At 41.3% G+C, this 24856-nt stretch overlaps 2 protein-coding genes and 1 long non-coding RNA gene across 5 annotated transcripts; 1 reads left to right on the top strand and 2 right to left on the bottom strand.

Annotated features, from left to right (window-relative positions):
• Positions 1–448: 448 nt before the first annotated feature.
• On the bottom strand, positions 449–4260 carry LOC145430968 (uncharacterized). The gene is made up of 2 exons (XM_080306095.1): positions 4119–4260; positions 449–3992 (listed from the first exon to the last, which is right to left on the bottom strand). The coding sequence occupies exon 2, from the start codon at positions 3865–3867 to the stop codon at positions 2644–2646; it is 1224 nt and encodes a 407-aa protein (XP_080162221.1). The 5' UTR covers positions 3868–3992; positions 4119–4260; the 3' UTR covers positions 449–2643.
• Positions 4261–4623: 363 nt separating this feature from the next.
• LOC145430969 (uncharacterized) lies at positions 4624–6889 on the top strand. Its single transcript, XR_013911328.1, has 2 exons — positions 4624–5901; positions 6028–6889. It is a non-coding gene; the product is annotated as an uncharacterized LOC145430969 (long non-coding RNA).
• A 5622-nt stretch (positions 6890–12511) lies between these two features.
• Positions 12512–22987, bottom strand: rdh12l (retinol dehydrogenase 12, like). Of its 3 annotated transcripts, none has more exons than XM_026180169.2 (8): positions 22833–22987; positions 21231–21355; positions 20840–20955; positions 17427–17585; positions 17213–17317; positions 15673–15882; positions 15357–15549; positions 12512–13077 (listed from the first exon to the last, which is right to left on the bottom strand). In XM_026180169.2, the coding sequence occupies exons 2-8, from the start codon at positions 21242–21244 to the stop codon at positions 12975–12977; spliced, it is 900 nt and encodes a 299-aa protein (XP_026035954.2). In that variant the 5' UTR covers positions 21245–21355; positions 22833–22987; the 3' UTR covers positions 12512–12974. The 3 variants fall into 3 exon arrangements, with proteins under 3 accessions (XP_026035954.2, XP_080162219.1, XP_080162220.1); XM_080306093.1 differs by lacking the exon at positions 22833–22987 and adding an exon at positions 21818–21840; XM_080306094.1 differs by lacking the exon at positions 21231–21355 and having other exon boundaries at positions 22833–22956.
• Positions 22988–24856: the final 1869 nt, after the last annotated feature.

Genomic DNA, 24856 nt, shown 5'->3' with positions numbered 1-24856 from the left:
GTGCAACGCGCAGAATAAAGTTTTACAGCTGTGTTGTTGAGATAAAAGTGTTTAAAGATTGGCGTCCCCTGGCCCATAAGTGCTCAGGCAATGATGCCGAAAATTGATTATTCAGTTGTACTACAATGGAAATTTATCACAGTTGTGTTTTCTTTGCATTAGCTGACTTGACAAAGCTTAAAACCCCAGTCAGTGATAACAGATATCGGCAATGGTTATAAACTTTATTTGTTTTAGGATCTGTGCACACTAACATAAAAACTGGTGTTTCATTCTTCATTCTTCTAGCTCTTCTCCACAAAATAATCGCTATGGGTGCCGCCTACTCGAGATGTTATCAGATGTTATCAGATAATGACCATAAAAAGGTGACAGAAATGTACAAAGTGTCACGGCAAGTGAGATGAGCCGTGTGGAAAATAAAGGAGGATCCAAATGCAGGCAGTCGTGAAGGTGTAAAGGTGGTTTATTAAACACAAAAAGGAAAAGGACAAACGGCGAACGGAGCAATGACTAACTAGACTGGGAACAAACTAACTACAGAACACGAACCTGAACATGAGCAGAAACACTTGGCGGTTGACAGCAGGGAAACACACAGATGAGGCAGGGTGGAATACACAGATGAGGCAGGGTGGAATACACAGATGAGGCAGGGTGGAATACACAGACGGACCAGCAACAACAATGACGGAAGACATGACTTAAATACACAGAGAACCACAGGGGAATTACACACAGGTGGTGGACACAGCTGGGAATAATCAACAAGACGAGACAAAGGTAAAACCGAACACACTCACATGAGACCCAGACCTTCACAATAAAACAGGAAATGAGAACACCACACCAAGACGCAGACCTGACACTGAGAGACAGACAGGAAACGACATATGAAACTAAACCCACATCGTAAACCCAGATAAACAGAAACATGGAACTCTAATAATAGAAATCATAATCATCACCATAACACAACAAGAGAACAAGAATATAATCCCTGATGCAAACTTAAATCAAAACACAATAAACTCAAAATACTGGGTCCAACGGACCCAGAACCGTGACAGTACCCCCCCTCAAAGGGCTGGCTCCCGACAGCCCCAAACAAAAAGCACAAGCACCAAGCCAGGGCGGGCGGAGGGGGCCCAGGAAGGAGGGCCCGAAACACAAAAAACCAGGAGCACGAGAAACCAGAACCAAAACACGACTGTTCACTAGTCCACAACACAGTCAGGGGGCCGACCATGCACACAGCAACAGCGGCGACGGGCAAACAGTTCTGGGGGCCGACCGTGCACACGGCAACGGCGGCGACGGGCAAACAGTTCTGGGGACCGACCGTGCACACGGCAACGGCGGCGACGGGCAAACAGTTCTGGAGGCCGACCACTTGGAAGGTAGTGGCGGCCACCGAGCAGGTCCGGAGGACGGCCGCGATGCCAGCGGCGGCGACGAACTCTTTCCGGAGGCCGTCCCCGAAGGCCATGATGCCATCTTAGAGGCCCGGAAAACGGCCGGCAGAGGCGAGGCAGAACGGGTTGAGCTGGCTCCGACGGCGGTGTGGCAACCGCAGGATCAGATGAGGCCGGACCAGGCGTGGATGAAGACACGGAGGCCGGACCAGGCGTGGATGAAGACTAGGGCTGCCACAAACGATTATTTTGATAGTCGACTAGTCACCGATTATTTTTGCGATTAGTCGACTAATCAGATCATCATCCATTGGACGTAAAACTACAGCTTATTGCACCAGCAGCATATGCTCTTATATAACTATCATTAGCTTACAGCTTTAAGTGTTTAAGGTCTGTGCTAACTAAAAATAAAGACAAGATGATAGTTTATTGAATTTTAATGAAATTTGCAGATTGTTTCGGTGAAGTTTAATAAACTCCTTGCTATCTAAAATATAACAGGACACTGGAGTATATTCTGGAGCATCTCACACTTCTGATAATCAGCTGTCTGCTTGACGTTTATTCAGCTGTGTAAAAACTATACCTTTAATCTCAGCCAAACCGATTTACTCAGGAACAAATAAAATACAAAAAAAAAAAAAAAAGCCAAACAATAACATTTTAAGTTATCTAAGTGACTCATATATATTTAACCTGAGGAGTGAAAGATGGCGGTGGGTTTGACAACGATTTGCGGGGAGTCCGGTGTTCTCACGGCGCTAGTGAGCCTAGCCCCCCGGCTCGCTAACGAGCTAGTGGGTAACAGACGTCTCCGAAAACGTCGGAGCGCTTTTGAAAATATGTGGTGTCCTGATAAACTGAGCAGATATTTGAGGTTTACACAGCTACATTCTCGGCTGAAAATATGTTAAACGTTTATTTTGTGACCCAGAAAGAATAATAAGAGTAACATTAAAACTAACTAGCTGCCGCCATTGTTGGAAACTGCGCTGGGCCGCGCTATGAATTCTGGGACACAGCTGCTTCTTCTTCTTCTTCTTCGGGGTTTAACGGTAGCTGACATCCTTGTACATGCAATGCTGCCATCTTCTGTTTCAGTCCGTTATTACACTCTTAAATCCTGCCACTTATTCCTGCGTCTTTTGTGATCTTACAAAGTTTCAAACGACGCGTCGACTATTAAATCAGTCGTCGACGATTTTGATAGTCTACGTAATCGTGACTAGTCGACAAATCGTGGCAGCCCTAATGAAGACACGGAGGCCGGACCAGGCGTGGATGAAGACACGGAGGCCGGACCAGGCGTGGATGAAGACACGGAGGCCGGACCAGGCGTGGATGATGACGGCAGCGGGACGGCTGCGGATGATGACGGCAGCGGGACGGCTGCGAAACCTGACGGCAGTGATGCTGCAGGAGGTGATGTGGAGATGTGCTGGCTGGGTCCTCCAGGACCGTCAGCAGGTGTGAGGATGTGCTGGCTGGGTCCTCCAGGACCGTCAGCAGGTGTGAGGATGTGCTGGCTGGGTCCTCCAGGACCCTCAGCTAACGAGGCGTGGTGCTGGGTGGGCTCCTCGGGCCCCCCAGCAGACGACACTTGAGGCTGGCTGGGTTCTCCTAAACCCCCAGCAGACGACACTTGAGGCTGGCTGGGCTCCTCAGGCCCTCCAGCCGACGAGGCAGGACGCTGGCTGGGTTCACCTGAACCCCCAGCTAACATGACTTGAGACTGGACGGGCTCCTCAGGCCCTCCAGTGAAAGCAGTCTCTGAAGCAGCAGGTACGGAGACCTCTGCCAGGGTGGACACTGGCTGGGACTGAGCAGCACCGTGGCTAGACTCAGGCAGCAACAGTGGGATACAGTCCTCAGAGGGCTGGAAGTGTTCCCCAATACACTCAGCAGAGGACTGAGGCGGACGGGTGAACTCACTTGAGCTCTCAGGGGGTGCTGAGAGCCGAGACTGTTCAGGTGAGTTCTCCGGTGAGGCTGCTGGTGCTGGTGTCTTGACCTCTAGGGGTCCAGAGTTGGCTGGTGACTGACACCCAGCCTCTGGGGAGGCCCTAGAGGGAGCAACTGTCTCTGAGATGGCCAGCTTAAATGAACCAGCAAAAGTTTGTGTGGAGTGTGTTCCCTGCTTGTAATGAGGCTGTGAGGATAAAGGCTGGGTAAATGAGTGGGCAGGCTGCTGAACTGGTGGTAACTGAGCTACAGGTAGCGAAGTAGTAACAGGTGGAGTGGCTGGCTGAACTGATAAGGCTGATGAATCTCTTGCCAACTGGGCTATTGACTGGGCTATGGACTGTAACATGGCGTCTACTGGGTCTGACTGTGACTGTAATGGAGGTGATGATTGAGTGGCTGACTGGGTTAGCGACTGCTGGGCAGCTAACCGAGCTACCGGCTGAGCAGCTGAGTCAACGAACACAGCCCCAGTATAAACAGTCATATGAACTGGTGAAACAGACAGAGCGTCTTTTCCACTCACCACAGCCGGTGTTCCAGATCAACTGGCGTTTAGATCAACTGGCGTTGGTCGAACAGATGTGTGTCAGTCTTGCGTTTCAGGAGCTCCTACCGACAAACCAGCAAAAAAACGCCAAATGTGTCATCTGTGACACTTGTGAGGTTGTCTCAAACACACTCCGTCAGTCTTGATGCTGTTGAACAACAAAATGTTTAAAAATGTGGCGAGTTTACCTGGTGATATCCTCATGCGCGACGCGATCGCGAAAACAGCAAACAAGTAACACCACGCCGTTGTTGTTCACAGGACAGCAAGAGTAAACGATCGGGAGACCCTTGTCGTCGTTATCGTTCCACTCGCACGGTTTATTTCACCGAATTCAGCGTTTTTGCTCCACAACTAAAGCGAGCAGTTTGCTCTGTGCACCAACATGGAGTCGAGTCAACCAGCGCCACCTCTGGCCAAGTGCCACAGCCTACAGCCAGATCAACTGGTGACACACATCTGCAGCACGTTTGAATTCGTGTCATGCACATTTGTACCTTTCAATTGTGTCTGTTTGTGCGTCATGCAAATAAACCTTTGAAATGATATCATGTATTTATTATCAGCCTACATTTGTACAAAATGCCAAATGACATACACATAAGAATCACCATCCTGATATCAACACTTTTGCCCATACGAAAAATGTCGTGAACACACTAATATTTCACCAGTGTTGTAACATCACATGTCGTTAGCGTAGTCTGTCTGTGTCTCCCCTCTGCAAACAAACATGTTAGAGTTGGTTGTGATATACAGTCTGCATAAGTGTGGTCAATCTAATAAACATTTATAAGGAGATGGCAGTTACTGTGAATGTACAGCAGTTACACAGTGATTAGTAATAAACAGTCAGACAATGACCCTGACAATCACATTCAATCTTGCAGATTGCACCTTCTGTGGAAAGTGGTACCACACGGTGTGTGTGGACTTCCCCTGTGCAGAAGGCGACTACAAATGTTGTGGGTGCTAAATAAACAGAAACAAATGATCCCTGTTGTCTTTGCTTACTGATTGTTTGTAGTGTTGACAATCCACATTGCTGGCATTGCATGTTTCAACATATTTGTGGGTAGATTTAGATGCACCACGTGTGAGTGCAGCCACTCAGCCTTTACTCAATGTGATCATAGCAGCAGGTGCAGATGTGTGTCACAAGTTAATCTAGTGGTAGGCTATGGTACTTGGCCACAGGTGGCAGCAGTGGACTGACCTGCATTGGGGACTGGTCCAGCTGCTATGTGGTAGTCAGTAGATGGGCTCCACATTGGGGATTATATGCAAGTTTTGGGGACTGTTTATTGCTGATCACTGTGTGACTGCTGTACATTCAGCGTAGCTGCCATCCCCTTACGGATCGTTATGGGATTGACCACACTTATGCAGACTGTATATCACATCCAACTCTGAAATGTGCGTTTGCAGAGGGGGGACACAGGCAGACTATGCTGGCGACATGTGAGTTACAACACTGGTGAAATATTGGTGTGTCATATATTTGTTCACGACATTTTTCTTATGGGCAAAAGTGTTGATATCAGGATGGTGATTCTTATGTGTATGTCATTTGGCATTTTGTACAAATGTAGGCTGATAATAAATACATGATATCATTTCAAAGGTTTATTTGCATGACGCACAAACAGACACAATTGAAAGGTACAAATGTGCATGACACGAATTCAAACGTGCTGCAGATGTGTGTCACCAGTTGATCTGGCTGTAGGCTGTGGCACTTGGCCAGAGGTGGCGCTGGTTGACTCGACTCCATGTTGGTGCACAGAGCAAACTGCTCGCTTTAGTTGTGGAGCAAAAACGCTGAATTCGGTGAAATAAACCGTGCGAGTGGAACGATAACGACGACAAGGGTCTCCCGATCGTTTACTCTTGCTGTCCTGTGAACAACAACGGCGTGGTGTTACTTGTTTGCTGTTTTCGCGATCGCGTCGCGCATGAGGATATCACCAGGTAAACTCGCCACATTTTTAAACATTTTGTTGTTCAACAGCATCAAGACTGACGGAGTGTGTTTGAGACAACCTCACAAGTGTCACAGATGACACATTTGGCGTTTTTTTGCTGGTTTGTCGGTAGGAGCTCCTGAAACGCAAGACTGACACACATCTGTTCGACCAACGCCAGTTGATCTAAACGCCAGTTGATCTGGAACACCGGCAGTTCTGAAGTCCTATTCTCCAGCTGTGGGGCGACGCGCCGACGGCGCGATCGTCGCTTCCTCCCGGGCAAAACCTCCGGCGGGCCGGGCAAAACCTCCGGCGTCCGGCTGGGTTGGGAAGCGATAGCGGCTGGTGGGTGTAGGTGAAGTTCGTGGAGAATGAAGTTTTGTACCAGAGGGTGCAGTGAGTCCAATAGCCAGGGATAATCCGTGATAAGTTGTTGCAGCCTGACTTCCAGAACGTAGAGAAACGCTTCTCCCTCATGCTTGAGCCACAGGTTGATTAGTTTTGACACAGAGTCCGTTATGAGCTTTCGAAGCTCTGTGGGTGGGGTGAATGCCGCTGGATCCATATCTGGCTGGTCCGTACTGTCACGGCAAGTGAGATGAGCCGTGTGGAAAATAAAGGAGGATCCAAATGCAGGCAGTCGTGAAGGTGTAAAGGTGGTTTATTAAACACAAAAAGGAAAAGGACAAACGGCGAACGGAGCAATGACTAGTGATGGGCAGATGAAGCCCCATGAAGCACTGAAGCTTTTCATCCAATTGGTTCACCCCAACGCGAAGCTTCATGAAGCTTCATTTGCTCTAGCAGGACACCTACTGGACGTAAAAATAATAGCTGGTATGAATTTGAAGAGTGTGGCATTTTGCACACAGCCTGTAAATGTCAACAACAAAAGGAGTGTGTAAAACATCTATATTGTAGTGATGGCAGTATACTGTGTATATTTATGCTGGCAGTATGGAAAGACAATAAAAACAAAGCACAAATTTAAATATCACACACGTCACTTATTGCATTGTATGATATTGTTATATCATTTAGTAACATTACAGCATGCTATAGTATCATGGCATTTGATGGCTCACCTGGTCTTGCTCCACAATCGGTGTTCCCCTTATTCTCATGCAAAGCTCTGTAGTGCCTAAGCATGGATGAGGTGTTGTTGTTATATCCCAGCTCCCTGGCACATAGCAAACACCTCACCTTGTACAAAAGTACAGACAGCCTAACATAGGTTTTATTGCACCATCAGTATTATGAAAATCCATCTTCTGTGGAAATTCACATACCTTGTTGGGAGGAATAAGATCAAAATGTTCCCACACAGGGGAGGACATCCTCCTCTTCCTAGCTGGCTCCATTCTCTCCTGACTTTCTCTCCTCACTCTCATAAACCTCCAAACTGTCTCCAAACTCTCACTAACCGCAATATATATATATATATATATATATATATATATATATATATATATATATATATATATATATATATATAGTTTACAGTTTATAGACTGCTGTTAATGATCTTTGCACTCTTGATATCACACTTAATGGTATTAAATGTATTACATTTTTCATCCAAACTTTGAACATAATCTGTTTTCGAATAGCTTATATGTTCAGCGTAGGTCACCACGGTGATTTAGCTAGGTTGAAAGAGGGACACTTTTGTGACACAGAAAAATCTACTTTAACAGGACATTTATCTTGCTTCATATTGAATTGCATAATCTGAGAAAGTATCCTTTACTCTAAGCCAATAAGCTGCTGCAAAACATCATGTTTAACTTTCAAAACCACAAATGGTGAAAGCCACTGTACTAATATGCTACTAGGTAATGACAAGTAACAATATTATTTCCATGTGTTACACCAAAAGTGTACCTGTAGTATTCGCCCCTCTCCTTCTTCAATGATGGGTCAACAGCACAGTAAATTGTGTTTTAAATTGAGTTTTTGGTAAAAGGACTGATCATCTTCATGGAGAATTGCTGGGCACCATTCAGATAACAACATAACTCAGTCTGAACAACTCCAGGATGGAGAGAGTAGGTCGTCACTCCTGTGCCTAAAAGTAAGGAAAAAGTGAATGAAATCACCAACGGTAGAGCTACTAGTTATGGATTTGATTTGAACAGAAAACTGGCAAATTAAAAGAAAGAAATGACAGCGTGTAAGGTGCATTATTTACCTTCTAATCGTTTAACCAGTGATCGGGTGAAGAGGACATTGGCTAGCTTGCTTTGAGCATAGGCTTTATTCTTGTTGTAATGCTTCTCACTGTTGAGGTCCTCTAGATTTATGGAACCTCAGGAGTGAGCCATGGAAGATACATTGATAATCCTAGCTGGTGCCGACTTTTTAATCAGGTCAAGCAACAAATATGTCAACAGGAAGTAAATGGAGAAGGAGGAAATATGACTTTAAAAGTGTCAATTTTCAGTTTCAGAAAATAGAGTGAAGTTAATGTATCTGGAAATAGTAACAATTTACTAAATACGAAATACTGTATCCCAAACTTGTTAAAGACTTTTACAATAAATGTACTACATCAAATAAATACCATAAGAGAAAATGTGTTACAAAGACCACCCACACCTTATGATTTAATTACGTTCAAGAGGAATGCTATCCTGCTGCACTAATTCTGCACAAAAACATCAAATTAAAAAGTGCGAGATGTCAGTTAAAAGTTTTGAGTCTGTTTCTTTTGGTGGGGCATGTTTATCAGACTTATGATGTGTGAAGTTATTTCCCTAAATACAATTGAAAGGGCAAAATCCTTTTTTAAAAACTACATTTCTATAATAACCATGAGTGGGTGCATTGTGAGCCAGGCAGCAGCCAGGAGCGAGGTCCTGGCGGACCGATCCCCGGCTACCAAGACTGGCAATAGGGACATGGATTGTCCCAAAAGCGGTGTTCTACCTGCACTATGTATAGTGTGGGCGGAGCGCTGCGGACTTCGACTTCGACTGAGAAAATTGTCGAGCGGTGGAAGAAATACTTACCTCCTTAATCCCACTGGCATGTCTTCCTTGGAGAAAGCAGAGTCTGGGAACGAAGGGGATAACCCGCCAGTCTCTGGGGGCAAGGTCACTGAGGCAGTTAAACAACTCCTTGGTGGCATAGCCCCTGGGGTGGATGAGGTCCGCCCCGAGTTCCTGAAGGCTCTGGATCTTGTAGGGCTGTCTTGGTTGACATGCCTCTACAATGTAGCGTGGAGATCAGGGGCAGACCACGGTGGTGGTTCCCATCTTTAAGAAGGGGGGGGGGGGGGGGGGGTTGGGGAGGGGGGTTGGAGGGTGTGTTCCAACTACAGGGGAATCACACTCCTCAGCCTCCCAGGGAAAGTCTATACCAGGGTGCTGGAGAGGACAGTTCGTCCGTTAGTCGAACCTTGGATACAGGAGGAACAATGCGGTTTTCGTCCTGGTCATGGAACACTGGATGAGCTCTTCATCCTCTCAAGGATACTTGAGGGTGCATGAGAGTTTGCCCAACCAGTCTACATGTGTTTTGTGGACTTGGAGAACGCATTTGATTGTGTCCCTCGGGGGGTCCTGTGGGGGGTGCTCCAGGAGTATGGGGTGTCTGACCCAATGCTATGGGCCATTAAGTCCCTATACAACCATTGCAAGAGCTTGGTCTGCATAGCCGGCAATAAGTCTGACTCATTCCTTGTGGGTGATGGGCTCCACCAGGGCTGCCCTTTGCCACCGATTCTGATCATGATTTTTATGAACAGAATTTCTAGATGTAGCCAAGTGGCGGAAGGCTTTCACGTGGGTGGTCTCAGGATTTTATCTCTGCTTTTTGCGGATGATGTGGTTCTGTTAGCTTAATGGGTAATGGCCTCCAGCTCGCCTTAGAACGTTTCACAGCCGAGTGTGAAGCAGTGGGAATGAGAATCAGCACCTCCAATTCTGAGGCCATGGTCCTCAGCCCGAAAAGGGTGGAGTGACCACTCCAGGTCAGGGACGAGTTCCTGCCCCAAGTGAGAGTTTAAGAGAGTTTAAGTATCTTGGGGTCTTGTTCATGAGTGACGGGAGAAAGGAGCGGGAGATTGACAGATGGATTGGTGCTGCGGACGCTGTACCGGTCTGTTGTGGTGAAGAGGGAGCTGAGTGTAAAAGCGAAGCTCTCAATTTACTGGTCGATCTACGTCCCTACCCTCACCTATGGTCACGAGCTGTGGGTAGTGACCGAAAGAACGAGATCGCGGATACAAGTGGCGGAAATGGGCCTCTCCCTTAGAGATAGGGTGAGAAGTTCAGCCATTCGCTGTAGAGATTATATCTCTCGGCTGCCCCCGGACAAGCTGGAGGAGGTGGCTGGGGAGAGGGAGGTCTGGGCTTCTCTCCTTGGGCTGCTGCCTCCGCGACCCGGCCCCGGATAAGCGGAAGAAAATGGATGGATGGACTATGAGCATACCTGTGATGTGTAAAATTTTGATGACACATCTCGTGTTTGTCCAGTGTTGCATTATGTTGATGGTCAGTTAACAGGGATTCATTGTCTGCGGTTGGAAATGTTGGAAACAACATTTTATTTAAGTATTTATTTATTTATTGTCATTGTCAAGAACAATGAAATTGCGTTTGGGGCTTCCATACAACCCCCAAAAAAGAAGAAAAAAATAATAAATACCCCTTAAAACCCAAGTGTACATATTTAACCCAGTGTGACTCCAATGCAATAAGACAATCCTTAGCAATAATGTTTGTAGAAATTCAGACAAAGACCTGAGAAACATGACAAAATACAACAATGCAACCCATTCAATATTATTGTACTGTGAGATATGATATCAGATATGATAGTTATCTATTTAAGAAAGAGGGGGGGGGGGGGCAGGAGGGGGAAGAGAATAAAGATATGATGCACCAATGCAGACCAGTTCATTGCTATTAAGAAGTTGGATATGGTTATTGTCCGTGAGAGGGGGGCAGAGAGTTCAGGAGCCTCACAGCCTGTGGATACAGGCTGTTGGCCAGTCTGGATGTTCTGGCCTGTATAGACCTGTACCTTCTCCCTGAGGGCAGCAGATGGAAAAGGTGGCGCGCAGGGTGATGTTGGTCCCGCAGGATACTGTGCACCCTCCTCAGACAGCGAGTGGGGAAGATATTACTGATCTCTGGCAGACTTGTTCCAATAATTCTGCCAGCTTCTTTCACCACCCGCTGGAGTGCTTGCTGATCGGCCTTGGTGCAGCTGGGGAACCACACTAGAAATCCATCCATTTTAATTGCACTCCCCCTCATGTGTTACTGTGACAGGCTGCTTGCAAAAAAAGTGCCTAAGATACTATTTAAAAGTTGTTCTTTGTTGAGTCAGTTTTTATATTTGAATGATTCACAGGTAAAAACAAAAAAAAAAGATTGGTGCACACGCAGTTCACAGACAGTAGCTTTTTAACTATTGTACAGTATTATACTGAAAGTCCAAATAACCCGCTACTACTGTCTAACGCTGGCAATGTCTTGGTACCAGTGATGGGAATGACAGCGTTACAAGTAACGGTGTTACTAATGGAATTACTTTTTACAGTAACAAGTAATCTAACTAATTACTATTCCTATCATTACAACGCTGTTACCCTTACTAACAAGAAAATGTGGTGTGGTCGCGTTACTATTTTTCAACAGACAGTTGAAGCTGTGTTCAGCTTACCGCACCTTATATCAGTTGCACGGAAGTAGTTGTAAGTAATCTGGGCGCTACAGCTTTAAGCAGCTGTGCGCGCTCCCATGGGTGGCAATCACTTTCTTTCAGATGATCACTGTTTGGCACAACACCGGTCTAACCTTTCTGAACAAGGAAATTACTTTTGATTTGATCACTTCCAAACTCGCCCCGATTTTCTATACAGCTCAGTTAGTTCTGATTCGACCTCATTTTTATTCGTTGACAAAACTGTCAATACATGTGATCATAGTTATCCTGTTTTCGTCAGAAAAAAAAAGACAATTATTGGTGAATGAAATGAACACTCATTTTTGGAGAAAAACATTGATTGTCACACAATATCAGACATTAAAGCATAACAGCCATACTGATTAAAATTTATTTTATTGAAAGTGAAAAAACAAATTTTTTGTTTAGTTTTTTGTGGCCACATATAACCATTAAACTTTAAGCATCTTGAAAGCGTCACACACTGTAAACAGGTTGCTGTAAATATTACAGCAATTTACTGCCAGATGGATGCGGGTAATTAGCTGTAAAAGGATTCACAGGAATCGTATTTGTAAGCACTTTTTACATCCTGCTGAAACAGCATTTTCTATAAATTTGCTTTGACGGGATTTCACAGAAATTTACATTTACAGTAGTTACTGCACATTTATTTATTTTTGCTGTGTGTTTGTCTATCTACAGTGAAGTAACTGTAACTGTTATTTACAGTAAGCTTACTGTAAAGAAAATTACATTAACAACTGTGTGTAGCTAACAATTATAAGATCTGTTTATTGCAAAAAACTAGACTATAAATCCTTTTATGGATTAATGAGGCCGTAAAAATTTAGGTGATATTGATCCAGTTGACTAATATAATACTGGCGATAACACAATTAACCTAAACATTTTTTGAAAGCAGACAGAAACAAATGAATGCTCTCCATAAGTCTGTTTAATGTCAGAAAGTAAAAAGAAAAGTTTCTGTAAACAATGTAGACAAGACTGCAGTCTATTATGAATTATCATGCAGATATTATCCAATTAATTACAAACCTTGTATTAAACATTGATAAACCAAATATTTAAGCTTCTTTTAATTTTTTATAAATCAGTATTATAAGCTTTCCACTGATCTTACACTTGCTATTCACAGAATTACAGTGTAGTTACCAGTTTCACTGTGTGAGTGAAAGGCAAATGTGACCATAATAAATTATTTCCAAGGAACAAATAAAACGTCAGAACTGTGCAGCGTGCAGAATAAAGTTTTACAGCTGTGTTGTTGAGATAAAAATGAAGTGTTTAAAGATTGTCGTGGCCTACATTATAATGAAATCATCAGGTAATAAAGAAACAGAATACACTGCCAGGATTTTATTTTCAGTTCTGAATGTCTCAGTCCCACGTTAAAGAGAGCAAACTACAGCTCAGCTCCCACAGCTTCTCCGCCACGTTGTCATCTTTGGCAGCCGCAGAACAGTTAGCAGGAGCACAGTCACTGTAAGCAAGGATGTATCACGTGAGCACTTTGTTCACTTGTGTAACACGAACATTTTATGTTTGTTAACATCTACTGAGCAAATAACACTCTGCTTGTCAGCCACTGTTGCTTAAAGACTATAAATCAACATTAACAGTGGCTTCTTTTTCTAAATTTGTACACTAGCAAGCATGAAGAACATCCAATGAATCAAAAGTTTGCCATTAAAAATGTTTTAGGAATTTAATATTCAGTTGTAACCAAATAATGTAGAATAATCTACACTTTTTTATTTATTTAACAAAATCAAAAAATACAATCCTGCAGTTTTTAAATACTTTCTGTTCTGCGTTTCATTTGAATAATTCATTTTGCTTCCGACTTTCTTTAATGGAGAGAAGCTGTTATTTCATATATTTTGCCTGCAAATTGTGGGTTAGCACTGTTGCCGCACAGCAAGAAGGTCCTAAGTTCAATTCCACCATCAGGCCGGGGTCTTTCTGTCTGGAGTTTGCATGTTGTCCCCATGTTTGCGTGGGTTCTCTCTGGGTACTCCGGCTTCCTCCCACAGTCCAAAGACATGCAGTTGGTGGGGACAGGTTAAATGATCAATCTAAATTGCCACAAAAAACTGCTGAACTTGAGATCTAGTGTGGCAGAATGGACATTTTAATCTTAACAAATGTGTGCTCTCCTTTAAATATTAAACATTATAGTTATAATATCTAATACATTATAATATTTATATCTGTAGGTAGTTTGTATACACTCCTTTTCTGTGTACTTATTTGTAATATTTATATAAAGTTGTATATATTATATATATTGTGGAGATCAGGGAAATTTTACTGCTATTGTTAATAATCATCATCATTACCATTGCATTAATAATATTATCTACAGCATTGATATTGCATTCAGATGTTTAAACAGTGTGTGTGTTTCAGAAAGACTAAGTTGACAGGAAATTGCAGGTTTGTTCTTTTCAAACTGTGTTAAAAGTCATTGTGGTTTTGAATTGACGTATGCATATATTGTATCTGATGACGCATGAGGGGGCGTCATTAAATTCAAACCCTGATGGTATAAAATATCTGCTTATGCTTTGATTAGTCGAAGATCAATTGCTGTCTGCGTACGGAGTGATCTTCCCACGCGTGTATTTCATTAAAATCAATTGTTTGACCAAGCTCTTCTGGACCAGGGTTGTTTGTACTCTCCTTCCTTAATATTTGAACCTTAACAATATTTTTTGCACCATGACACTGTGTACAAACTTGGCAATAAAAGTGATTCTCATTCTAAAAATTTCATAATGGATACATCTCACCCTGGTCACCTACTTGCTGAACTCTTACCATCTGCCAGACAGTGCAGTTAGAGAAAGGACAGAAGGACTGAATAGCAGTTTTTTTCTCAGAGCTATAAAAAGCATTAAAATGCTACAATGTCCACTTGAATGTGATCGGTGTAATTAGGGGTTGTGCAATTTGAGAGAATAGAGACAGGTTGCTTTTGTATTATTTATCTTACATAGTTTTTTTTTTTTTTTTACAGTTTATAGTTTACAGTTTATAGACTGCTGTTAATGATCTTTACACTCTTGAGATTGCACTTAATTTTGTTGTAAATGTTACTGTAACAATGAGGAAATCCTATTCTATTCTGTGTTCTAGGAGCTGCTTTGCCAGGAGTGTAAAATGAGACTTTGCAGCAGATTTGAATCAAGTATACAAACATGCATACGTTTTCTGCATTGCCAAATGAATTGAAGCACATTCAGGTGACAATATGTGCACAGTTTACACTGCTGTAACGTTGCAGCTTAGCTTCATTTGTGATGTTAGTAATTCACGTCTAAGTTCCACATATGACATGTATTCACCTACCAGGGAATCTATATTGCATTTAAAACATGGTATTAAATGCATTACATTTTTCACTAAAACCTTGAACATGTTTTCAGCTTAAGTCATCACAGTGATTTGTCCAGGTTAAAAGAGAGACACTTTTGGGACACAGAAAACTCTGACTTTAACTGGACATTTATCTCTCTTCATATTTCACACCTTTAAATAACTGCTTCATGGCAAATATCTTTACTGTTCATCTGATTTAGTTTCCAGATTGCAAAATCTGAGAAAGTACTCTTTACTCTGAGCTGATGAGTTAAACATCATGTTTACCTTTCATTGGTCTAAAACTACTAAGTGTTGAAAGCCACTGTATTAATATGCTACTAGATTATGTGTAACAAGCTGCAATATAATTTCTGTGTGTTACAGCAAAAAGTGTACCTGTAGTATCCGCCACTCTCCTTCTCTAATGATGGGTCAACAGCACAGTAAATTGTTGTCTGCGCTCCCTGGACAGAGTTTTTGGTAAAAGGACTGACCATCTTCATGAAGAATTGCTGGACACCATTCAGATGACGAATTAACTCAGTCTGAACAACTCCAGGATGGAGAGAGTAGGTCGTCACTCCTGTGCCTAAAAGTAAGGAAAAAGTGAATGAAATCACCAACAGTAAAGCTACTAGTCATACATTTGATTTGAACAGAAAACTGGCAAATTAAAAGAAAGAAATGACAGCGTGTAAGGTGCATTATTTACCTTCTAATCGTTTAGCCAGTGATCGGGTGAAGAGGACGTTGGCTAGCTTGCTTTGAGCATAGGCTTTATTCTTGTTGTAATGCTTCTCACTGTTGAGGTCCTCTAGATTTATGGAGCCCCAGGAGTGAGCCATGGAAGATACATTGATAATCCTAGCTGGTGCCGACTTTTTAATCAGGTCAAGCAACAAATATGTCAACAGGAAGTGACCTGGAGAAGGAGGAAATATGACTTTAAAATCCAATTTTCAGTTTCAGAAAACAGAGTGAGGGTAAGGTATTTGGAAATAGTGACACTTCACTAATTACGAAATACTGTACTTACCAAAATACTTACCTTAACTTGGTAAAGTGCCTAAAAGTTAACACAAATTCATGTTGGAAACAACATTTCAACTGATGATCAGTGGTTCCGGAATCAGTTGATTCCAAAAGCTGGAATCAGGACATATTGTCGCAGGAAGTTGACCTTTTACTTCATGTCTGTCTGTCATATCTAAAGCATGTGCTTAAACTTTACTGTTCTGCAGTAAAGTCATAAAAATGCTGATTATGAAAGAAGTGTTGCATTTAGGCTAAAGCGTCAGATCCAACTTCAACATCACGAAATGAGTATTGAAAAATTCTATGCATTTGTGACCTTTTGAAGGATTTGACAGCTGATGGGAGGGGCAAGTCAAAAGGGGTGGGACTACTCCAACCTGAAATTTGAACGCAACCCTCAAAATTGTGTTGACATGTTAATGCAGCCACGGATGGAAATTGCACTCAAGTTCATACGATACCATTAAAAAAAAAAAAACGTCTTGGGCCAATGCTCATAGTAAGTTTTTGACTTTTAAATGTTTGGGAATCACCTTGTTGGTACACAAATATAATTTTATGCCTGTCAAATTGTGTCATCTTTGGCATTTTGTTGCAGATAGAGCTAAAAAACGGGAAGAAATGTGTTACTGTGACAGACTGTTTGCAAAATAAAAGTGGCAAAAGATACTATTTGAAAGTGGCTCTTTGTTAAGTTGAGTCAGTTTTTATATTTGAATGATTTATAGGTCCAAAATAATAATAATAAAAATACAAAAGTCTGCTTCCTTGGGAGAAGAATATATAGAAGGGAGTGGAAGTGTAAGGTGTGGGTTAAGACTTTTGCATAGCACTGTGGGTCAGAGTGGTTTGAAGCCACTGCCTACCACTCCTCGAGTCATTTAGGATGTGAGGCACTGTTATTTACTTGTACCACTGAGTAAAATTAAATATTTCCTGTCATAAGCAGACTGTAATTTATTAACTCTATTAAAAACCTTTTAAAGAATTTTCAACCAGTTTTGTGTGCTTCCGTTTGAGTTTTACCTGAGATATTATTTTCTGATTTCTTTCACCCCATTTAAAGAAATCTTGGAAATGTCCTGGGACGTGCTAATTGTTTTGGGTACAACTTCATTTGTCAAATCTCTGCCCCCAAATCAAAAAGTCTGGAGAAGGATTAGTCGGTACTAATGTATAAGTCAGGCCAGGTGTGACTGAGGCCTGATTTTATTTACCCAGGTGATTGACACCGATCTGCATCTCAAAACCATCAGCTGTTTTCCCAAAGGGACAGACCATCACACCTGCATTGTTGATGAGGATGTTCAGCTTTGGCTCGTCTGTAGAAAAAAGTAAAAGAAAAAAATAAAGAGGGGGGGGGGGTTTAAAAATATGCAACTTTTCATGTGTGTTCACATGGATGTTTCTTTGGCCAGAGAATCATTTTACCTTTGTTGATGGCTTCAGCAAATTCTCGTATAGACTTGCTGTCTGACAAATCAAGTTTCATGAAAACGACATGTTCATTGCCTGAGCTTTCGATGATGTCTTTCACGGCTGCGTTTGCTTTCTCCATGTCCCTGCATGCTATGATCACCTTTTCTGCCCCTACAAAGAAAAATAAAAGACGGGAGTTAAAACAGCACATGCACTGAATGCATGGCGAAAATACATAAAAGCAAGGTGTAGTTCAGTGGGTGGAGAGTGCCCTCTCATGACAAAATGTGCACATTACATTTTTCATAACTTGCGAAGCTTTTAATGGGGACAGTAAGAAAGACCAATAATCACTTAAGATATCAGAAACAACCACATTTCTCGGAAAAGACAAACACACAAAAAAAACTGAAACTAATCTGTCTGAGATACCCAAAGGCACATATAGTCACGTATGCTTTTGTAGTACATATAGTGAACTGCAAAAGCAAGATTTTTTTTTTTAAAGTAACAGGCAGAAAGACCGACAAACAAGCAGCACCACAGCATGTCTAGCAAAGAAACACAGAGTTGGAGATGTAGCTCTTGGGTTTTTTGCAATTTCTCTGAGCTTTGCATGACCTTGCATGACCGGAGGTGATCACACAGGAGTTGAAGATATTAAACAAGTGGTTTGATAGAAACAAATTGTCCTTAAATTTAAATAAAACAAAATTTATGTTATTCGGAAACTATAAGAAAAACATTAACATTGAAATTTGTGTCGATAATATATATCTAGAAAGGGTTAATGCCATAAGATTTCTTGGTGTGATCACTGATCAAAAGGCCTGTTGGAAATCACACATCACTTATGTGAGGGGAAAGTTAGCACGGGGCATTGCTGTCTTGGGGAAAGTAAAACAGTTTCTGGATAGGAAAACATTGTATATGTTATATTGTGCTTTACTATTACCATACATGAGTTAATGTGTAGAGGTTTGGGGAAATACATATAATAATAATAATAATAATGATAATAATGGATTGGACTTATATAGCGCCAGTAGGCGGTAGGGTAAAGTGTCTTGCCCAAGGACACAACGACCAGGACAGAGAGCCCGGGGATCGAACCGGCGACCTTCCGGTTACAGATGCGCTTCCCAACCCCCTGAGCCACGGTCGCCATATACAAGTAATATTCAGACTATAATCATAATGCAGAAAAGGGCCATTAGACTAATAAATCAGGAGGGGTATAGGGCTCACACAAATGCACTCTTTATTAGGATGCAAGCTATAAAATTCCAGGATCTGGTGAAGTTTAAAACAGTGCAAATAATATATAAGGTAAGGAAAGGGATGCTCCCAATCGAAATAAGTAAATGGTTCTTAGAAAGAGAAGGGAGGTATAATTTTAGAGGGAAGTGGAATTTAAAATTACAAAGAGTAAGAACAACATTGAAAAGGATGTCTATTTCAATAGCGGGAGTTAAAATCTGGAACGAGTTAAAAGAAGAAATAAAGGTCACTAGTGATATAAACCAGTTTAAAATACAACTCAAAAAAGAAATATTAAATAAGTATAAGAATCAAGAAAATGCAATTAACCCAAGACAGCAGTCAAACTCATGTTTATTTTCTTCTGCAAATTAGCAAATCTAAATATAGTTTTAGTTGAACATGTGAAAATATTTTTTTGAGATGTTATGTTCTAAGTTGAAGGCATTGTATACGTTTTTGTTGTTCAAATTTAGATGATGAGGATGTAAACCTGAGGGGGTAGGGCAAAATAAGTATATACTTCTGCCTACTCCTTTTCAAACAACTGTATGGAATGATTTTATGAAACGTTGGTGAATGTATATGTTTGAAATAAAAAAAGAACTGAACTGAACCTTGGCGCTAATTTTCTGGGACATCCACTCCTGAGAAAATTGGCAACTGTCCCGAATATTTTTTAATAATCTTTCTCAGTATAAAATAAGGGACTTCGTATTGTTTGGAAATGGCGTTTTAACCCTTCCCAGATTAAAAATTATTCAGACACTGTTGTCGAAATGAAAAGCACACAATTGCTAATTTCTGGGCAGAACCTTAATTGTGTAATTCTCCTGTTACACCACATACCAAAGTTGGCCTTTTCAGCCATGTCCACATACAAAAATACTTTTTTTAAAATATTAATTAACATTAATACTGCTGTCTGCCATGTTACTGGCTCATTAGATATTTGCTTGAAAAAGCACTTGAACAGGTGTAACTACTAAAGTGACCACTGAAAACAGCCTTTTCATTATAAGAGTGAATGGCTGTGTGTAACTAATATTTTTGTTCTGACAAAACAAGACAATTTAATAAAATGACTGTAAGAAGACCCACTAAGGTAGGTGCAAAAATTCAGCTTCTTATTGTTGAATAATTGTCCACGACTATTCATTTTTTCTTCTAATTAAGACACACTAACACATTGCTTCATGCTCTGTGTCTGAGTTCATTTTGTCCTTGTATTTTACTTTAAAACTAAAGAAAAATTTTACTATACCAAACAAGAACTGTGCCTAAAGAGCTAAATCAGGAACTGGTTCCAAATTGTTCCATTACTCAGCTACTTTTCCTGACAGCCACATGTTGCACGACAATGATAACAACATCATGGGAGTGGAGGATTGCCACGCCTGAGTCATGCTCAGAATTTACACAGAACAATAGAACTTGTGTTAGCCTTCCTTATAATTTATCTACAGGAGAATCAATACTGGCAGATCTGTGTTTAAATAAACAGTTTTTATCGTAATCATTTTCTTGATGGCACGGCGCGGTTCTATTGGAGCTTAGCAATAACTAGGGAGGACTCATGGTGGCAGAGGCAACTGCTATTGAGACTGTCCAAACTGACATAGGGCGGGGTAAACCCTAGACAGGCATCTAACACAAGCACACACTGTCAGCAGTAAAAAAAAATTATTTCCCAACTTTTAGGACTATCAAAATCTTGTGTGTAACTATGATCCCCATTGCTGATCCACTTCAGGGTTATGGGGGAACAGGGTGAGAGGCACGCCATGCCCTGGATGGATTTATACTCAACGGATGGCCAGAAACATCCATCCATGAATTAACCAAATTCACGTCCGCACCTGCAACCAATTTAGAGGCAGCAGAGTGTGCAATGGATCCAAATGTGGCCTCACAGCAAGAAGGTCCTGACCTTGAACCTGCTGGTCAGGTGAGGCCTTTCTATGTGGGGTTTGAACGAGTTTCCTCCAAGGTTTACTTCATTGTAGTCTTTTATCTGTGCATCTAAAAGTCAACATTTCCTGCTAATATTTCCCTTTTCCTCCTAATTCCATATCCTGATACGTAACACAAATAATCCCCACTTTAAAAAAAAACAGTTGAGAGTTAAGAAAGGTTTAAAATTTCATGATTTCAGTCAGACGAACCTCTCTTTGCTAGATCAATGGCAGTTTCTTTGCCGATGCCAGTGTTTGCTCCAGTGATGACAACAACTTTTCCCTCCAGCTTTTCATCACAAGACCAGCTGCGCCGGAAGACATTTCTGGGATGTTGAGAAAGCAGACTTAATGTCACAATCAGCAACACAGGAGTGGATATGGCAAAACACGCAATTACACAACTGTAACTTAACAGAAAACTCTTTCAACTTCCAACAACCCGCAGCAAAGAAAATATTATCAACAACAATCTAGTCTAACGTAACGTATTAATAAATAACCCGACGTAATTTTATTTATTTATCGATCATGCAGCCTTAACACAAACTCAAAAACTTTCAGACTGAGGGATTTTGAGGTTTATGTAAAGTCTGCTTACCTTAAAGACGACATGTCTCTGGATTTCAGAAGTCACCGAGACTCAAGTACCTCATCAAAACCCGAAATTAGTTACTGATCACTGATTCACCTCCACACGAAGCCCACAATGTTCATAGGAAGCCCCTGTAGTTAAAAAAAAAAAAACATAACAAGGCGGAAATGTCCAAGTGCAGTCAGACTTGACAAGCTGGATTTTCAACCAATCAACTGCTAGGCCGTCGGTGAACGAGAAAGCTGATTGGTTAACGTGGAAGTTTGAGTCTCATCCCCTAATAGGTGTGCTCGATTCGTGAAGGTGGGCTGCAGGCACGGGTGGGCAGGTCCGAGGAAGGAAATTGAAACAGGTTTTTCTTTTATTCTTTTCTCGAGGCTCTAAAAAGATCTCAGTTTATTCACTCCTCCTAGTGCTGCGATATTCGGTCAGTTCTTGCGCAATCTTGGTGACAAAGGCGTACTACCACTAATAATAATAACAACAACAACAATAACGATAACAGCAGTCTTTTATAGCTTTATATTTTACTTCTCTACATAGGCTTTCATAGGTTATTTTCTGAATAATATATGAAAAAGCATTTAGCCTACCTCATTTATATACAGTTTGCTTCGACGTAGCCAGACACTCGAAGTTTTTTGTCACTTGTTTTCAGTCCAGTCCTGATTGGTTGAACAACTTGACACAGACCTATGAATCAGGCACCTAACTCAAGGGTGTTGTGTCCACACATGACATCAGTTTAGCAAAGAAACCGTTTTTAGTTGCATCTTTAAGCACTTTGTTAATAGCGGCCTGTAGCTTGAACACATAATTTGTGTTTGAATTTGCCAAAAAAAAAAAAAAAAAAAAAATGCCATGAGAGACAGTTCCACTGGTATAAAATATTAATATTATTATTAGCCACAAATGGTTATTCCCAAAGAGTTTTTAGCAGATAATCTGGCAGATTTCGGCATGCTGTTCAGTGTTTCCTCAAAAAAGTTGAGGAAACTGAACAAGTGGAAGACATAAGAGTGCAAACGTAAAAAAAGAAAACACATCAACTACAGTGCCTTGTACTTCTATGGGCCTGCAGTGCCTCGATAATGGCAATAAAATGATAACACTAACTAAAAACAAAACAAAACAAACAAACCCCAAAACAGTGTAGTGTTCCTTATGTTGCTTAAAAATTAAATGTATAGACCAAGCTCTTGTGGAAAAAAATAATTAGTTTATCATGTTAAAGTATGTAAGGCTGTTTAACCCACCAAAACACTGACACGGAACCTGAGATGAAATCAATTAATCCCAGTTTGTTGATGTTAGGATCCCTCTGTTTAGGATGCAGTGTTTTCAGTTTTGTTAATTTTCAGGATTTCTTCTGTATATTGATATTCAAAGGGTTTGTTTCACATCTAGATCTGGGGTTTTAGTTTATTTCTGATCCTTGTATCCCTTGAATTTCCATGACTGGTCTAGTGCCATTTTTGTCTCTTGTCTCATATCCCTTTGTGTCAAGTTAGTTGTAATTCCTCAGTGATTAGCCTGTAGTTCTGGTTCTCATTAGTTTTCTCTCTGTGTTTTGTGTTTCTAGCTTGAGGTCTTCTTATTTTTACTGACCTGTTCTCAGTTAAGGCTGTTTTGTATTCTGTCCCTCGTTTTAGTTTTCATGCTTCCTCTGTCTTCTCATGCCTTGTCTGTAGTTTTTTTTATCTGTCTGTGATTCAACTTCTTGTCCTGTCTTGTCTCTCTTGATTGTTGACATCTGTGTTCCCACCTGTTTCCCATCCCTAGTGATGGGCAAAGCAAGGCTTCGTGAAACACTGAACTCCATCTCAACAGTGACACCTGCTGGCCCACTTTGCTATCGCCACATCTCGATATTTTTCTGTGAAACAACGACGCAGGCAAACCCTGCACGATTCCACACAAAGCTACTTATTATACCAAACCGTCAGTAATTGATCATCACGTTTTGGAGAAATCTCCCCCAAAACAAGGAAAAAAAAAATCTGAGACTTTTAAACACCGCAATCTGTGACTGTAGTCATCAGCAAAATTCTCCATCTGTTAACGTTCGCGTTCTTCACCATAAATCTATTCATTAAGTAAAACAGAGGGAAAACACTGCCGTATTTACTGTAATAGTCACACAGGATTACAGCTGTTTTGGGTTCAGCTGTCTTCGTTTTTTTGCTCACAGCCCTCAAACTTTGGATATATTTGTTTGAGTTTTCTGGGAGTTAACGTCGATCACATTTTCTGACCAATCGGAAAAATACATTTCAGGCATGTTTAACTCATCCTCTGCTTAGCAACCTCTAACCATGAGGGAGCTTTCCCGAACTTTACACTGCTATGGATTTTCCATATTGTAACACTGTGTTTTACTCAGTGTGAGTCTGGAGTTTTGGTTATAGTGAACCTGCATAACTCCAGTTGTTTTTGAGAATTTTTTTTTTTAAAAGCGCCCCCCCCAAAAAAAATATATATTGAGGAGTCACTTAATGCCACAAATGACATTTTCTGTTGAAAGTGTGCAACTCTCTCTCTTTCTGCTTATAGGAGTGAATGGAGCACCCACCAGTCTCTTTCCTTCTTGCTTTCTTCAATCTATATTCTAGTAATCATTCAAAAAAGATATTTATATATTGTGATATATAAATTACATAGGTTTTGTATACTTATATAGTGTTCTAGATAGTCTAGAATCTTCTGTCTAGTTTTCACAATCCATGAAATAGAGTATTGTTTTCTTTTACGCATGCGCATATTTAATTAAAATTGTCGCTTCAAAAAACATTGATTCAGTAATTACAAGTCCAAATGATTCTGGTTAATAAAAAATGGGAGTTTGCGCTTGGATATGTCTAGAAGCAGGAACTGGATCACCAAATCCTAGGCGTGGTCACGTGATCTGGGTGTTTTGACTCACGCTTCGGAGAAGCGTTTGGAAACATCCCCGCTTAAGAAGTTCAGCACAGTGTCGAAACGGCTGTTTCGAGCGTCATATCCCCTTGTTATGTTGTGTGTAGTGTCACCCTCGTCTTTGTTTTGTCCTCCCCTTTAGCTGTGTGCGCCCTGTCAACACACCAGAAATGGTCTCAGTGGAAAGATGGCTGTCAGGAAGCCTTTCTTAATCAAGGAATTAAAGAGAAAAGAATGACGTATGCCAATTTACACAAGAACTAGAGCAAAAATCATGAACCATCAGGTTTAGTGATTAATACGAACAGTTATTCATAGCGATGTGTAAAACACGGTGGAGACTTTGTCATGGTTTGGGGCTGCATTTCAGCCAGTGGTGTTGGGGATCTTGTCAAAACTGATAAAACTGTAAATGCATTAAAGTACAATCAGATTTTGATCCATCATGCAATACCATCTGGAAGGTGTTTGGCATTTTTCAGCATGACAATGATCCGTAACACTCTACCAATGCTGAACATTGGAACACTATCAGTGATGGACTGGCCTCTCCAGAGCTCGGACCTTAGCATTACTAAAGCAGTGTAGGATCATCTGGACAGAAAACAGAGTAAAAGGCAGCCAACATCCAAAGAAGAGCTTTGAATGCTCTTCGAGAAGCCTGGAGAAATATCCCTCAAGTTACTTAGTGTTCAAGCTAATTGCGTAGCCTTTAA

Source organism: Astatotilapia calliptera, chromosome 9 (assembly GCF_964374335.1).
Source record: "Astatotilapia calliptera chromosome 9, fAstCal68.1, whole genome shotgun sequence".
Classification (NCBI taxonomy): Eukaryota; Metazoa; Chordata; class Actinopteri; order Cichliformes; family Cichlidae; genus Astatotilapia; species Astatotilapia calliptera.
Note: the sequence above shows the minus strand (reverse complement) of the source record. Positions and strands in the feature narration are given on the sequence as shown.

What these genes read in the sequence shown, in the direction of transcription:
- LOC145430968 (XM_080306095.1), bottom strand. Translation starts at nt 3,867, where the DNA reads ATGACTGTTTATACTGGGGCTGTGTTCGTTGACTCAGCTGCTCAGCCG.
- rdh12l (XM_026180169.2), bottom strand. An exon ending in TGCTGAAGCCATCAACAAAG is followed by an intron (nt 17,318 to 17,426) that starts GTAAAATGATTC and finishes TTTTTTCTACAG; the next exon opens with ACGAGCCAAAGCTGAACATC. An exon ending in GATCGGTGTCAATCACCTGG is followed by an intron (nt 15,883 to 17,212) that starts GTAAATAAAATC and finishes CTCCTTCTCCAG; the next exon opens with GTCACTTCCTGTTGACATAT.